Source organism: Falco punctatus (assembly GCF_963210335.1).
Source record: "Falco punctatus genome assembly, chromosome: 4".
In the NCBI taxonomy this organism is placed as follows: Eukaryota; Metazoa; Chordata; class Aves; order Falconiformes; family Falconidae; genus Falco; species Falco punctatus.
In genome coordinates this window covers 112,069,783-112,083,346 of record NC_137583.1, presented here as the reverse complement: position 1 = coordinate 112,083,346, position 13,564 = coordinate 112,069,783, and the positions used below count along the sequence as shown (strand labels likewise).

Sequence of the window (13,564 nt, the reverse complement as noted above, 5' to 3'; positions counted from 1 at the left end):
GTTCCCAGATTTTGCCAGAAATCAGCCAAACACGTGAGCTGCCATGGAATTTTCATATGAAGAGTGTCACAGGAACGAAGCTCCTTTAATAAAATTCAGATTAAGAGCTGCTTGAAACTTTAGATAACAACCAAGTAAGGACTTAATTAATGAAAATACTATTAGTATATCAATATTATTCACTCCCTTGATACACTTGGTTATTAAAACCTTTTTCCTGAGTCTTGCTGTGTAGTTGTGTTTTCTCCAGATGTTAGTCCTGAAAAATTATAGGTATGCTATGTAACTACATATATTCTAAAAAAAATATCCTGTCTCCATGTAGGAGTTAAACAAAATTACAGCTTTCTAAGCTTATATTTTCTTACATTTTTAAAAAAAATAATTTAATAATATGCTGTCCATTTGCAGTGGTTAAGGATGCCTTCTGTTATGATATACAATAATAACAAGTTACAGGAGAATTTGTTAAACTCTTACTAGCTCTCCTTCCTCTGTTTGATAAATTCTTTTAGTGCTGATTTTCACTGGTTTTTTTTTTTCTGGATTCAGCTGTAAACAATTCTGAAAAGTAAATATGTGGTATATTTCATTGAACAAGTGAAAAGTTGGCAAAATAAATTAAACATGGCAGATTCTGTCATTTCCACTTGGGTGGAAGTTCAACACATGTGGTCACATCTAGGAAGTATTTTCACTGGCTCTGAAGACATCAGAAGCCAGCTGCCTGAAGATGCAAACAGATTTGTTGAAATGAACAGAGACTTCAAAGTTAGTAGAATTAGTGTTTTGTGTCCATTTATATCTTGCATTTGAATTACTTAGAGTGGGTATTTAGACAGATATTTTTCTAAATGATACCATATGGGCAGTTTAGTTTGAGTATTTCTTTGCTAGGCTTATTTCTAACCCACTGAAGTAATGTTATTATTAGAGTCTCAGGCTTACTTGGGGGAATATCAGAAGTGGATTTTGCATTCTTTATTATTAAAATCAACCATGATTTGTGACAAAGTTCTGCAGGTTGTTCCTTTGCTTAACTTTATTTCTTTTATTTACTCCTTGTTAGCTTTTTAACCTCCTGGAGTCACATAGAGCTATGATACTTCTGAGTTTCTGAAATCCCTGCTGCCAAACTCCATCGCATTTAGGACAACAGTAGTTGAAATACAAGTATATCCTCTATTATTGGCCAAAGGTAATTACAGCAATCAAGCTAAACATTTGAACTTGCACAAAATATCGTGCCTTAATTTTTCATTCTGACCAAGAAAAGTCACTGAACCCTTGCTTAGTGAAGAGAACAACTTGTGTGTTATTGATGTACCTGTAATTCAATCCGGGTATGTCAGGGGAATTTCTTCTTACGTACAATTGTGAAGCGCTAAGATACAGTTCTGTAGGGAGGTTCTACATATAAAATTTCAAATACATTTCTAATTTTTTAAAACTGCAATTTAAACTGTGGGCAGCAGTATGTCAAACTGTATGCCAAAAAAAAATAATAATCTATATTCACACCTTTTGTATGAGTTGAGAACCCTGTTAAGAGCAGTGAAATTGTTCACAGCTTTTAACATGCGACGTTTCTTCTCAGTACGTGTTGAAAAAGGCATTGGGCTTATGTGGCACGAGCAGAATTATTGTACAACTTAATGCTTCTGTTACAATCTGTCATTTTTATCTTGTTAGAAGAGTTCTAATAGTATAATCAGTTGTATCTGCTTTCCTCCAGCACAGTTCTCTCTGTTCCTTTTCCATTTCCTTCCTGTTCAGTCTAAACACTGTCAAAACACTTTTCTTTTTCCATTTAAGAAATGGAAGCTAAAATCTGATGAGGTGCCTTCTTCCAGCTCTTTTTCCCAGTGCTTTTGTTGTCCCAGTATAGTAAACAGTATAAAGTAGAAAAAAACCCACTTCCTTGCACTTCTGTACAGGAGTTGGTGACTGACACAGAAAAGCCAAAAACGTGATGGAAGCTACAACCAAGCCAGAGGTGTATGAAAATTTTGAAGCTTTACAGCACAGGTAAAATTTCCAGTATGATTATGAGTTGTTCTAAAGCGTAGTTCTGGAAGTCAGGAAATGAGAGTTGTCAGCTCATATTTGCTTTTTGTTTAGGTGTGAGATCTGATGGTATTTCTGTCATTTGTTTCTATTTGGCATTTTGGATTTTTGCTGCTTTTTAGATGATTGATTACATTTGAGGCATTGATGATTTTTGAGGTTCACTATTCATGTATTGCATCATGTAAAATTGTCAAAGGGCTTAAAAATGTGTTCAATTTGTATTAAATTCATTTTCTCCCCATCTGCAACCTGGGAGCTGGGAGTCTTTTTTTCATGCTTACAGCTTTCTTTGCTTTCATGTGTACAGCAAAGGTTCTGCGTCAACACATTAAAGGTCTGCCTTGAACTTCCCACTGATACTCACTCTGCCTGCCTGTACAGGCAGCGATGTTTGGAGTCACAGCCTGTTTCTCCTTGGAAAAAGTTGTGACAGGAAGTTAAAAACCACCCAAAACACAAACCTATTTTTTTGAGATGTCACTTTTGTTATGAGAAATACCAAGCAAATAGCTGAAGTGCATCAGTCACGCAAATTAATGTGTGTTTTTCCTTTCCAGATAGGCATGTACTTGAGTATTTTGATTCTTAATACTTTTTGTGTCAATACCAGCATTTGTTCTCCTGTTTGTTATCCTTCATACATAATGTATGTGCATCTTTAAAGAAGTGGTTACTTTGCTGTCCCATTAGACTGGTTTCTCAAGTAAGGAATTCTGTTCTTGTCCTTTATTTTCTAAGGCTGGACTCTTTGGAAAGTTGAAGGGGAGTTTCCACTTAGCCAAACTTACCTTTTCAGGGACCTTTCGGGCACAATTCCATTCTCTTGGGTTCCTTGGTCTGAGTAAGTAAAAAGAACATGTTCCCTTTTGGTTTCTGGAAAGGAAACACGTAAGGCTTGCTATCTTCTCTGTTCCTTACAGCCATATTCATCATTATTATTTTAAATCAAAAGTGAATTATATTGGTCTAGTTTACTGTTTGGTCTGATTTTTTACATAACTGGGAGGGTATTTTTGGCTTTAGGGTGATTAAAGGCTAATGTCATTAAAACCCGTCTTATTTTCAGACTTTCCCTTTGTGAAAAAGCTCTGGCTGAATAGCTAGAAACCAAGCACATAGCTTTTCCTCACTTTTATTTTGTTTCTTCAGCAGATGTGCTAGACATCCTTTCAAAAGGGACATGGCCAAAACAGGTGAGCCTCTTTTTGTATTAATGTACTTCATTTTGTCTACAGAAAGGCAAGTTTTCCAGCTGTGTTAGGCGATAGTATCATAGAACTGCACCTTTGTTTCTGAGTGTTCATTTGCTTTGCAAATAGGAACATTTTGTGTAAGGAAGGTAGTAAATGTTTGCCACCCAGCTAGGTCAAGTACAAGGTGTTCAGCAAGGGAGAGATGAAACCATCATTCTGAGAAGTGTTACAAATCCTGTGCTGTCTCTTGCTGGAAATTTAGCCGCATGCAATTTGCAGTTGTTTGGATTTTTGGATTGTAGGTTTGCAGGAATTAGAAATGGAAAAGGTCAGTGAGATCATCAAGTCTATTCTTCTGGCACGGATTGATTGAATTTCAGGCATGCTATGCATAGTGGTGATAAGTAAGGCTGAAAGATCTATGGTCTCTGTTAGGCTGTTACCGACTGAGCGGCTGACCATTGAACGAGGAATGTTTTTGTAGCTGTCCTTCTGTTTTGCCCCCTTGAACAATGATCTGCTAGGTTTTGTGACACTTTGAGACCAATTTGTATAAAAGCACAGGCACTTTGATGTATTTCAGAAGCTTTATACTACGTTATCTACATGCCAGATGATACTCCTGGCCTCACTGACTATCCAGCCACAGCCATTAATTCTCTGGAGTGCTAGTGTTACTGGTGTGTCTCGGGAAAAGCCTTTTTTGAAGGGAAGTGATGTGTAACAGAAGAACGGATACTTTCCAAGAGGATGAGGGACTTGTGAGGCTTGAACAACACGGAGTCTTCTCAGACATGATTGTAGACTCCCATAGCTTCTTCACATAACTAAATCTCAGTCATTTGTTTCGCCTGCTCGTCGCTATACGCTACATGTAAAAAGAGCAGCCAAACAAACCTTCTGTTGTAGTTGTCAGGCTCAGCATGCTGGTGGGTGGACGGTGATCTTCAGACTCCATGGCCTTTGGAGAGGTGTGTGGTAACACACGGCATTTAGACCTGAATCAACAATTTGTTAAATAAGCATTAGCCATAATTAATAACAATTTCAAGACTTTTCAGTTTTATACCAAGCCATCTTTGGCCTTCAGACTCTTCTAACAACCGACAACAGCAAAAATAACTCTACTGACTGTATCTGTGACCATTTGCCCCCAGCTTTTCCCATAAAAACCTCTGTGTAGTGATTGTGCAACGGTCAGGTAGTGTTGCCGTGTCAGTCTGCACCCTAAGGGAGATCAGAAGGACCCTTCTTATTTCTTTGATTGGCATAAGTGTTCTAATACTGTGGGGGGAAAATGGGGTTTAATTTGTTTATTGTCTTTAAAACATAAATGCTTCAGTGCATTTCCTTGCTAAGGTCAATTGAAACACCGTGTGCTGAAAACATTAGAATAAGAAACACAGTTGTAAGATTAGTGCAAAGACTTCACCTTATCCAGTTAGTTGCCAAGAAATAGGTTAAACTTTGTTGAACCACCAAATCTTACTATGTATAGCAAATGTTAGCATGGTAGTCATCCACTTTAATAGAGATATGTGTGATTAACACAAATCTAAGGTAAATTGTTTCCTTATACACGTGGTATTTTGGGGTACAGGTAGCCCATTATCTTGCCAAGCTTTTTACAATGTTGCTGGTCTTAAATTTCAGGAGAATATAGCAGAATGTATAAATGTTTCCCTCGAGGTGTACAGCAGAGAAAAGGAGTTTGTTCTGTTCCATGAGTGTGGATGCAGTGGCCAGGTATGTTATATGAAATTTCCTTCACAGATGTTGCACTCTTTGGGATGTAGATTAAATAGACCATTTCAATGGCATGAACTGCTGCTTTAAAAATGTAAATTTATAAAAAATAATAATTGAAAAACCTTACAACTATTTTTTCCAAATTTCAAAGCATTTTCTGGCCCAAAACTGTGTAATAAACTAATAATTTATCAAATTGTCTACCTGCTCCTTGTATGTGATGATTTTGGTGGGTTTTTTTAAAAGAAGTGTAGAAAGTTAAGTGTTTAGGAGAAATGCAAAAAAAAAAAAAAAAAAAATGTACTAAAAGCCACGGAACTGATGAAGTCTGTGGTTGACTGTTGCATTTCTCATACCTCCTCTCTTCTTCTGCCCTTTGATTTCATCTTCCATTACACTTTCAGATGCCTTGCTCTCTTACCCTTTAGCACACACCTCTGCAGACCTCCAGCTCCCTCCTGCATCCCCTGTCAGCTGAGCAGGGTTTTAGCTGGTTTGGAGTCTCCCATTTGCTAATTGGCCAGCCACTGTGTGTGCTAACTGGGTACTGGCAGGTCAGAAAGAACAGATCAGCAGCTTCTGAGACAATAACTCATTGTTCTCGGAACAGTGCTGAATGGATAAGCATTCACATTGCATAAAATCAATGTTGCATGTGGTTCTAATGATTGATTGTCTCAGCAGGGAGGCCCCAGACTGAATGGGCAAATGTATGCGGCTTGCCTCTTGGAGATAGTTTCTCCAAGATACAGCTACGTTTGAGTGCAGAAACGTAGGAAAGCGTATTGTCTGTGTTTACTCCGTGTCTGTGAACAGAAAACCTTCAGACTTTCATATTTGGAGCTCTAAGACAGTATGCCTGTGTGTCCAAGTCAAGTGAATGTGGAAAACAAACCAAGGTCTGATGTCTGGGGGGCTGGGGAGGGCTCCTCTGAGCTAAACCCTACTGAAGGGGCAGGCAGTCGGAGAGGGAAAGTGGAAGAAAACAACCCACTCTCACTTTCAAGTTTGTAAGCAATGTTGATGTAAAAGAAAATCCTTTGTGAAGATTAATGAGACGAGACTCCTGTATTGTTAGTATAAAATGTACCATTTATGTTACCTGCACAAATGTATGCGTGTTTGGGGTTTTGTCCTCAAAAAGTGGAGTCTTGGTTGCAACACCTCAAGGCAATGGTAGATAAACCAGGGTGCCTCTGCGTCATGGAGGCCATAGCGGCCTGTGAAGGGAAGCAGAGGGAACAGTGGCGTTTTGGTCTACCCAGCCCAGGTGGCACTTACTGGTTCACAAACCTGGTGGGTTTCAGGTGTAGAAATGCCATTTGTCAGGCTGGGCGAGGGCTTGGCATCAGCCCTGGAGGATTGCCACAAGAAGCGGGTCTGAATATTTTCTTTTTGTTTAATTCGGCGCAAGTAAATACATGTGAAAATGGTCTCGTTAAAAAGAAAGGAGTGGCATTTTTAATAATTTTAATCCTGTAGTAAATGAAGTGCTATTAGCATCTACCAAAAAAAAAATGCTTTTTACTTCCATTTCTGTTATCTCATGGGCGGTTTTGTCACTTCTTAATTTCTGGGTTTTCTGTGGGATTATTCTGAACCGGGCTGAAAGGTAAAAGCAAAAATACTGCCAAACATCACTCATGATAGCGTGGCAAGAATAAAGTATGCAACCAGTATGTATACAAATATCCATATATTTGCCTAAGGAAGCCAAAACTGTTGGGCTTGTTTGTGTCAAACTGAACAGTTTACTTCTAATATTATTAGGTTTAGTCCCACTTCAGAAGGGTACCTTCTGCCATTTGATTTTTGTTTTGCCCTTGTTTACCTCCACCTTCTCTTCAATATTCGCTTTTTGAAAATTTTAAGTTGCTTTGGTTTTCTTTTCCAACCTAGAAAAATCTGCCAAAGGGACATGCAAAATTGGGAAGAGACCTCAAAGTGGGGGTGGAAATCTGATAAAGGTGTCTAAGGTTATCCCCGTAATAGAGAAGGTGGATAAAGATTAATCTTTGTTTGCTGTTTCTCATACTACAAGAGCTAACAGGCACTACCTGAAGCTATTAGGTAGCAGACTTCAAACAAAAGAAACATTCCATACTGTGTACGGTTTTAAATGCAGAACTTCTGGCTACAGAATGACAGATGTATAAATAAAAAGGTGAAGTAAAGGGTTAGCCAAATTTCAGTCTAGTTCATGACTATTAAATATTTTGATAAAAGAGCTAGCATGGTTTTTAGGGGGTTTGGTTTTGTTGGGTTGGATTTTTTTGTTTGTTTAGTAACTTTGGGCTGATGTATTTGTGGTAAATTGTGCCGTGTGTTCCCAGGATACCCAGCTCCAGGGCTTTTTATGTTCTTTTTGGGGTGGTTTGTTTTTAAACCATCTCTGCGAGCTTCTGTGGAAGGCAGGGACTGGTCCATGGTGAACCTCTGCGTGGTCCACTCGGGCTGTGCCAGCAGAGCAGAGCGCGCTGTCCTGCGCTGCTGCTGCTCCCCGGTGGGGTGACCTGTGGTGGGGACCTTGGACTGGTTCTGCGGTACAGAGTGGACGAGGAAAGATTATCTGGACCTCTCTGCAGATAGCAGCTCACTGCCATAAAGGAGGAGAGCTTTGGGTGTGTTTAAAGGAAGATGCCAGAGATATTTCAGGATATTTGACAATTTCAGTCAGAATGTTGCTGTTGGTATATCCTTCATGATATGATAGAGAAAAATCGGAAACGTGGTGAAATTGCCTGCTGGTTTTATTTTTGTAGGCATTTTCAGAATCTATTAGGGCTTAGAATGTGATTATCAAGCAACATTTGCATGGGGTATTACCTTCTGGGCCTTAAACTCTCAGTAAAAGCAGCACTCGTAGGTGGTTTTGTGTTTTATATAAATTAACGCAGAAAGTGTAGGGTTTAAGGTCTCACTAATTCTCCCTCCCATTTTAAAGCCATAGTGTATTAAAAAATGTACAAGCATCATTGTCTCACAGCAGCTACCCAGTAAATAGTGTTTTTCTATTAAAGTTAGTTGTGTTTGCCTCCTTAGAATTACATGCAGTAGCTGTGTATGGATTTTTTTCTTATTAGTATGAAACCTGAAAAATTCCTTAGAGTCTTTCTACTACGTAACTCTGTATAATCATTCGTACATTATTTTGTGATCTTTCCTTCGTTGCTTTGCCTATTTTTAAAACATAAGTCACTGATCTTTCCTACAGTCTGTTTTCAGTTTGTCAATAAATGTTCTCATGCAACTAGTACAATTTATAAAGAGGCTGTTGCATATCACTATGGAGATTGTAACCACAAAATTTACACTTCATGCACATCATCTTATCCATCTATTCCTCCTACCCTGTCTAGCTGACCACCTTCAGTACTTGTGCTCAGCTGGATTGTTGTTTTGGAGGTGGTTCAGATGTGTTTAAACCAGGATTTCTTCTGGCATCTCATGTTTAGTATCAGTAAATCTGTACATACAAGCCAGTTTTGGTGGTGATTTAATTCATGAAGTAGGCAGAACTAATTTCTAGTGGCAATAACGGTGGATGGTACTGGGATCTGTCTGGACTCGGAGGTTACCTAAATCTTTTCGGGTCACTTGGCTAAGTGCCATTATCACCGTGCTGCCCAGAGAAATTTCCCCGGGTGAGCAACAGAAAATCATGTTTGTGCCGTAGATCTTCATGCTAGAGATGTATTAGCAAGCTGTGTAGCTCAGAAGGTGTATGTTTGGGTCAGGTATATTTTGCATGCATAGTTGTTGCGGTTTTTATGGGTATTAATAGTACTTAAGCCAAGTTTGGATCTGCACGTGGGCACCAGGATGCTGGAGGTGGAGTAGGTATAGTCATGAGGACAGCCTGCTTCAGATCTGTGTGCCGTGCCTGCGTTTTTATGGGCTACTGCCTTCTGAATATAAAAGTCACCTGAAAAAAAAAAAAAAAGTCAGGTGTCAACTTTTACCTTACTTCTGGGAACCTTTCAAACTTGTAGCGGGTTTTCTGTGAGCAGCAAGATATTTCCTTAACTTTCAGATCACAAAACGGAGTGCAGGCAATGCTTGGGCATTCTGAGGATTTTTCTCAAACGTCTTTACTTATTTTGCCTTCGGTCGTTCACAGCGTGTTTTCCTCTCCCCGTAGAGGCATGCATGTGCACCTATAGAGCAAGGCACTCCTCTCCTGTGGTGACTCTGCAAGTGCATACAATTGCAATTTTGACTGTTTATTTAACCCAGAGTGCTCAGCCTGTGTGTAACTGGGTGCAGGTAGAACCGAGGCGGCTGGCACGTGCTACTGGGGTGAATGCACAGGGCGGTTCATGGATGGGCACTGAAGCAGGGAAGAATCTCGTTTTCCCTGTGACCACACAGGGCTCAGAAAGAAAACAGGTTTCTAAGATAGCATTAAGACAAGAAGAAACAAGGCTTGAGGAGTAAAATGAAACTCAGTCTGGGCGAAGTAACGTCTGCTGTCATGCAAAGACTGCGTTGTTTGTAAGGAGAGGTCTTGGCTTTGGAAGCGACAAAGTGTTCTGCTGTAACAGCTCTATTAAAAAGATCTTCTGTTACACTTGCATCTGTATAAAAACACAAATGCCTCGAGACGCATCTAATTCTTTATAATTGGTTGTAGTAGTTATTAGTCACAAGTGGCTAGGCATGAGGTGTGAGACTTACTGATGACAGCTGTAGCTTTCGTGATAGGTCACGTTTCTTTTATCTGAATAGCTCCTACCTGGTGTAATGGCTCTGCGATGGCCTTTGAGGTCACCAATTCCCACGCTTTGGCTTGGCTGTCACAGCTATACCACAGATGGGATGATGCCCAGAAACATTTTTACCAACATTTACGATGCTCAGTTTCATACTTTTACGAGAACTTGAGGAAATACCCCTCGGCTAGTTATTACACCTTTGACTGACAGGTAATGACTGTTGCTAATAACAGTGTCTGCTTTATTGGTTTCACTGAATAAAAAGTTAAATGTTTTATAGAAATTCAGTGTTCTTTCATACCTCGTATGTATTTTATAAGGTTATTAAGACAATATCTTTGAGCATGTGTATGCATGTAGGTGTGCATACTTAAGTAATGGTATGATTTTAATGTCTATTACTTTTAAAATAACTGAAATATTTCTTGCATAACTTCATGTTTATATTCCATGTCTAGTCTGAAGAAGAATATGTGTGGATCTATACTAAGGTTAATCAGGAGTTTTCAGCAAAATTTTTTTTGTGTGTGTGTAAAGTCCAAACCAGTACTTTTTTTTCCACACTACATACAATGAAGCTTTTTTTTTCCTGGAGATGTTTTGGCTCCAGAAGGGAATTTCTTGTCAACGTCGGTGATCCAAAGCAACCCTGGCTGGCTTAGTGCTTACTGACCCTCAGCAGGAGGGGACAGTTCTGGGGCTCAAGTCCTTGAAACAGGCAAAGCAGCAGCTACAGCCTCCTGATTCCTGTCCTGTGTGGCCACTGGTAAGATAATCCTTCTTGCTAAAAAATGTTGACGTGGCTGGTTTTCATATCTGAAATAAGTGTTTTCCAGGTAGTGTCACATCATGATTTTGGATGAATAAGGTAAACTTGTGGTTTAGGACATTAAATTATGATGAGAGGAGAGACTCAGAATAAATCACCCATGAAACCTCCTGCCATTGTACGTGTCCCTAGCAATGCTAACAATCACGTTTCTGATGTTACGGTGGTACGTTACTGTAGCCCAGTCTCCCCGCCTCACAGTGAGCGGTGCTCCTGCGGAACCAGCTGGCACAGGTAGAACAGAGACCACCACAGATCAGGGCCGTGCCCTTGGGGTGATGGCATATGTCTCCTGCTGTTCTGAGCAGATGGATTACAAGGTGAGATGTTCTACTAAGCAGTGTGGAAGTTGTTGTTTAGTTTCTTTTTGGTATGGCACACACTGGAAATTGTCACTTTCAAGAAAAACCATCAAAACTTCCACTTTTGATTTTAGTCTGTAGGGAATATCTAAAAAAGTTTTGGTCCGGACAGGAGCTTGGGGATGCTTTGATGAATTCCATTGCATCTCAGTGGAAGTTCTGTCAGTGGTGGCAGTACAGGTAAATTCTATTCGTGATGCTATTAGGAACAAGAAAAAGAAGTGGTTATTTTAGCAGTACTTCTTTATTGTCCTTTGCAGGCTTAAATACTAAACCAGTAAAATCTTCTTCCCAAAGTTCCTCTGCAACCCTTTATAAATGCGGTGAGAGAGTAGATGGTAACACTACATCACCTGTGTAATATACTACCTTACAATAACTTTCTCTTCAAAATGTAGCAATAAAAGCGAGTGAACTACAGGAATTCAATTAAAGCTTTGCAGTGGAAACTCTGATACTGTTCAAGTCCCACCATGTGAAATCATTGCATCATGTGGGTGAGAAGTTTGGCAGGATCCAGCTTTGCAAGAAAGAGACTCCCAGGAGTTCCAGGGTTTCTCGGTGCTTTTGAGGCATGCCTTGTGTTTCCCCTGTCCCATGTTCTCCTTCCTCCGCTTCCTTTACTCAGTGTTGTCTTCTGGCCTTTTCAAATGCACCAAATCCCTACCAGTCTCATTTATCCTACGTTTCAAATGATAATTCCTCCTATCGACATACTTCAGCCATATGCATTCTTTGTTGCTCAGTCCAGTCTTTCAGTCTTTTCCTTTTAAGTTCAGTGCTGGCCGGAGGAGCCACAGATCACTAAACACTGCTGCCCGCCAAGGTAGTGCCTCTGTTTGCTCAGCTCTGGTAAACTTTCCTAGGTATTTGCTTTTGGCCGTCGTGAGAGATGGGATCCAAGCCCAGATGCACCCTTGTCATCTGACCCTGATGGCTGGCCTTGTATGATGCAGTTGTTCACATCTAATGCGACTGTAAAGTTTTTCTGAGCGTTATCTTTCTTGTAACAGATGTTTTTATTCTTTGGTGAAAACATTAGATGGAAGTCGTCAGCTGGAAGATTTATTAGCATGAACCCAGGATATGCAGGTCGGACAGAATTATCTGAAAACCTCAGAGTTCTGTTCAGGCAAGCATGCTATAGTATACTTTTATTGTATACTAATATATCAAGTCTACATCTAGAGTACATATCCCACCTAATGTTATTCATCTTGCTGTGCCATGAAATGCAGTTTCTTTTTGCGTCAGAATTTCTGTGAAAAAAAATAATATTTGCGTTGTACCTGCCTGTACACCATAATGGCAGGGGAGATCAAATGAAAATCTTGCCTTTTTTAAATCTAAAAATTTTAAGGTACCTGTGAACACATAGAATGTGCCTAAAATATGTGCAAAAATATTCACAGTTTTGTGGTAAACGGGAATCCTCACAGCTGGCTTAACCTAGCAAAATGACCATTTGACAAGCCTGTAGCTATCACAGCCTTCCAAGGGTGCGGGCATGCAAGTGTTCGTAGATGTTTCATAACTACCAGTTGAAAATGAAACCGCATACTTTAACCTAGTAAGATACTCAATATGTAATTGTTGAGAAGCTGTGAAAAGTATAGTGCACAGCATAAAAAATCATTTACTTTTGGACACTGCAGGACAGTCCATTATCTTTTTCTTGAAGTACATACTTATACTTTATATCTTAACATTAATATTTCAAGGAAGAAAGTTTTGAATTGAAAGATCTGTATTTTGCCTGCCGTGCGCGGTGAGTTTGTATCAAAGTGGTGTTTCGGAGAGTGAATTAATTCCACAAGCGGTTACTCTGGCATGATGGGTGGTAAAATGATGCCAATTTATCCTGACAAAATGTTGGAGATGCACTGTGGACTACGTGGTAATGGTCTTTGACTTAAATGGTGCAGGGCTTGCTTGAAAAAAAAGTTGTCACTTGAAATCCTTGCTCTTGCATGAACACTTTTCACTGATTTAATCAAAACTTGAGAAAAAAAAAAGATTCTGTGATTCCATTTCTCAACATATTGAAGTTCAATGGGGCAAGCCAGGCATTGCCAGGCTGTCTGGGGAGGCGCAGGTATAGACATGCTGTCTGGGATCTGCTGCTCTGAGCAGTAAATCCCTTTGGTTTTTTAAAGATAGAAACTTAGAGCAGAACCAGGCATCGCTGTTGCTTCTGTGAGCAAGTTGAAACACAGGTACTACTTTCTTCTGTATTAAAAATACATCAAGGTTTTGGTGTATTTGATTATTTCTGCTTTAGCCATGGAATTCCTGACACCCATACTCCTTCGTGATTTTACTGCGGGAAGACACACAGTCTGATAAAGTTAGAAAGCTGTTTTCTCAGGCACACCTCATCCCCTCGCCAGCCAGGTGTCCTGCTTCAGATGGTAGGCTGGGGCAACAGCAGCAGTGAGCTTTCTTGTTCTTTGAGCCTAAATTGCAACCATTTGTAACAAGCAGTAAGTAGCGTCTGTTTATAAGGAGGAGGTTAGGATCTGAATTTGCGTGCCTCTGCAAAGACTGTTGCTGAATAAGACTGTATTAGTTGGGTCTTAGCAAACATTGGAGGGAGACCCTGAGAGATGCATCCCGCTTCCCCTTAAGTTCTTTTTTTAATATTTC

General features: G+C 39.8%; 1 protein-coding gene across 1 annotated transcript in view; it reads left to right on the top strand.

Annotated features, from left to right (window-relative positions):
- DNAH11 (dynein axonemal heavy chain 11) overlaps positions 1-13,564 on the top strand; it is a gene marked incomplete at its 5' end in the record, with an annotated part of 158,358 nt that overhangs the window by 34,874 nt on the left and 109,920 nt on the right. Inside the window, 14 exon segments of the mRNA XM_080383229.1 lie at positions 563-808; positions 1,962-2,028; positions 3,137-3,167; positions 3,171-3,263; positions 4,917-5,009; positions 9,779-9,846; positions 9,848-9,873; positions 9,876-9,895; positions 9,897-9,937; positions 10,720-10,876; positions 10,993-11,007; positions 11,009-11,142; positions 11,785-11,863; positions 11,932-12,167. Coding sequence (XP_080239355.1) covers positions 563-808; positions 1,962-2,028; positions 3,137-3,167; positions 3,171-3,263; positions 4,917-5,009; positions 9,779-9,846; positions 9,848-9,873; positions 9,876-9,895; positions 9,897-9,937; positions 10,720-10,876; positions 10,993-11,007; positions 11,009-11,142; positions 11,785-11,863; positions 11,932-12,167 — 1,306 coding nt within the window.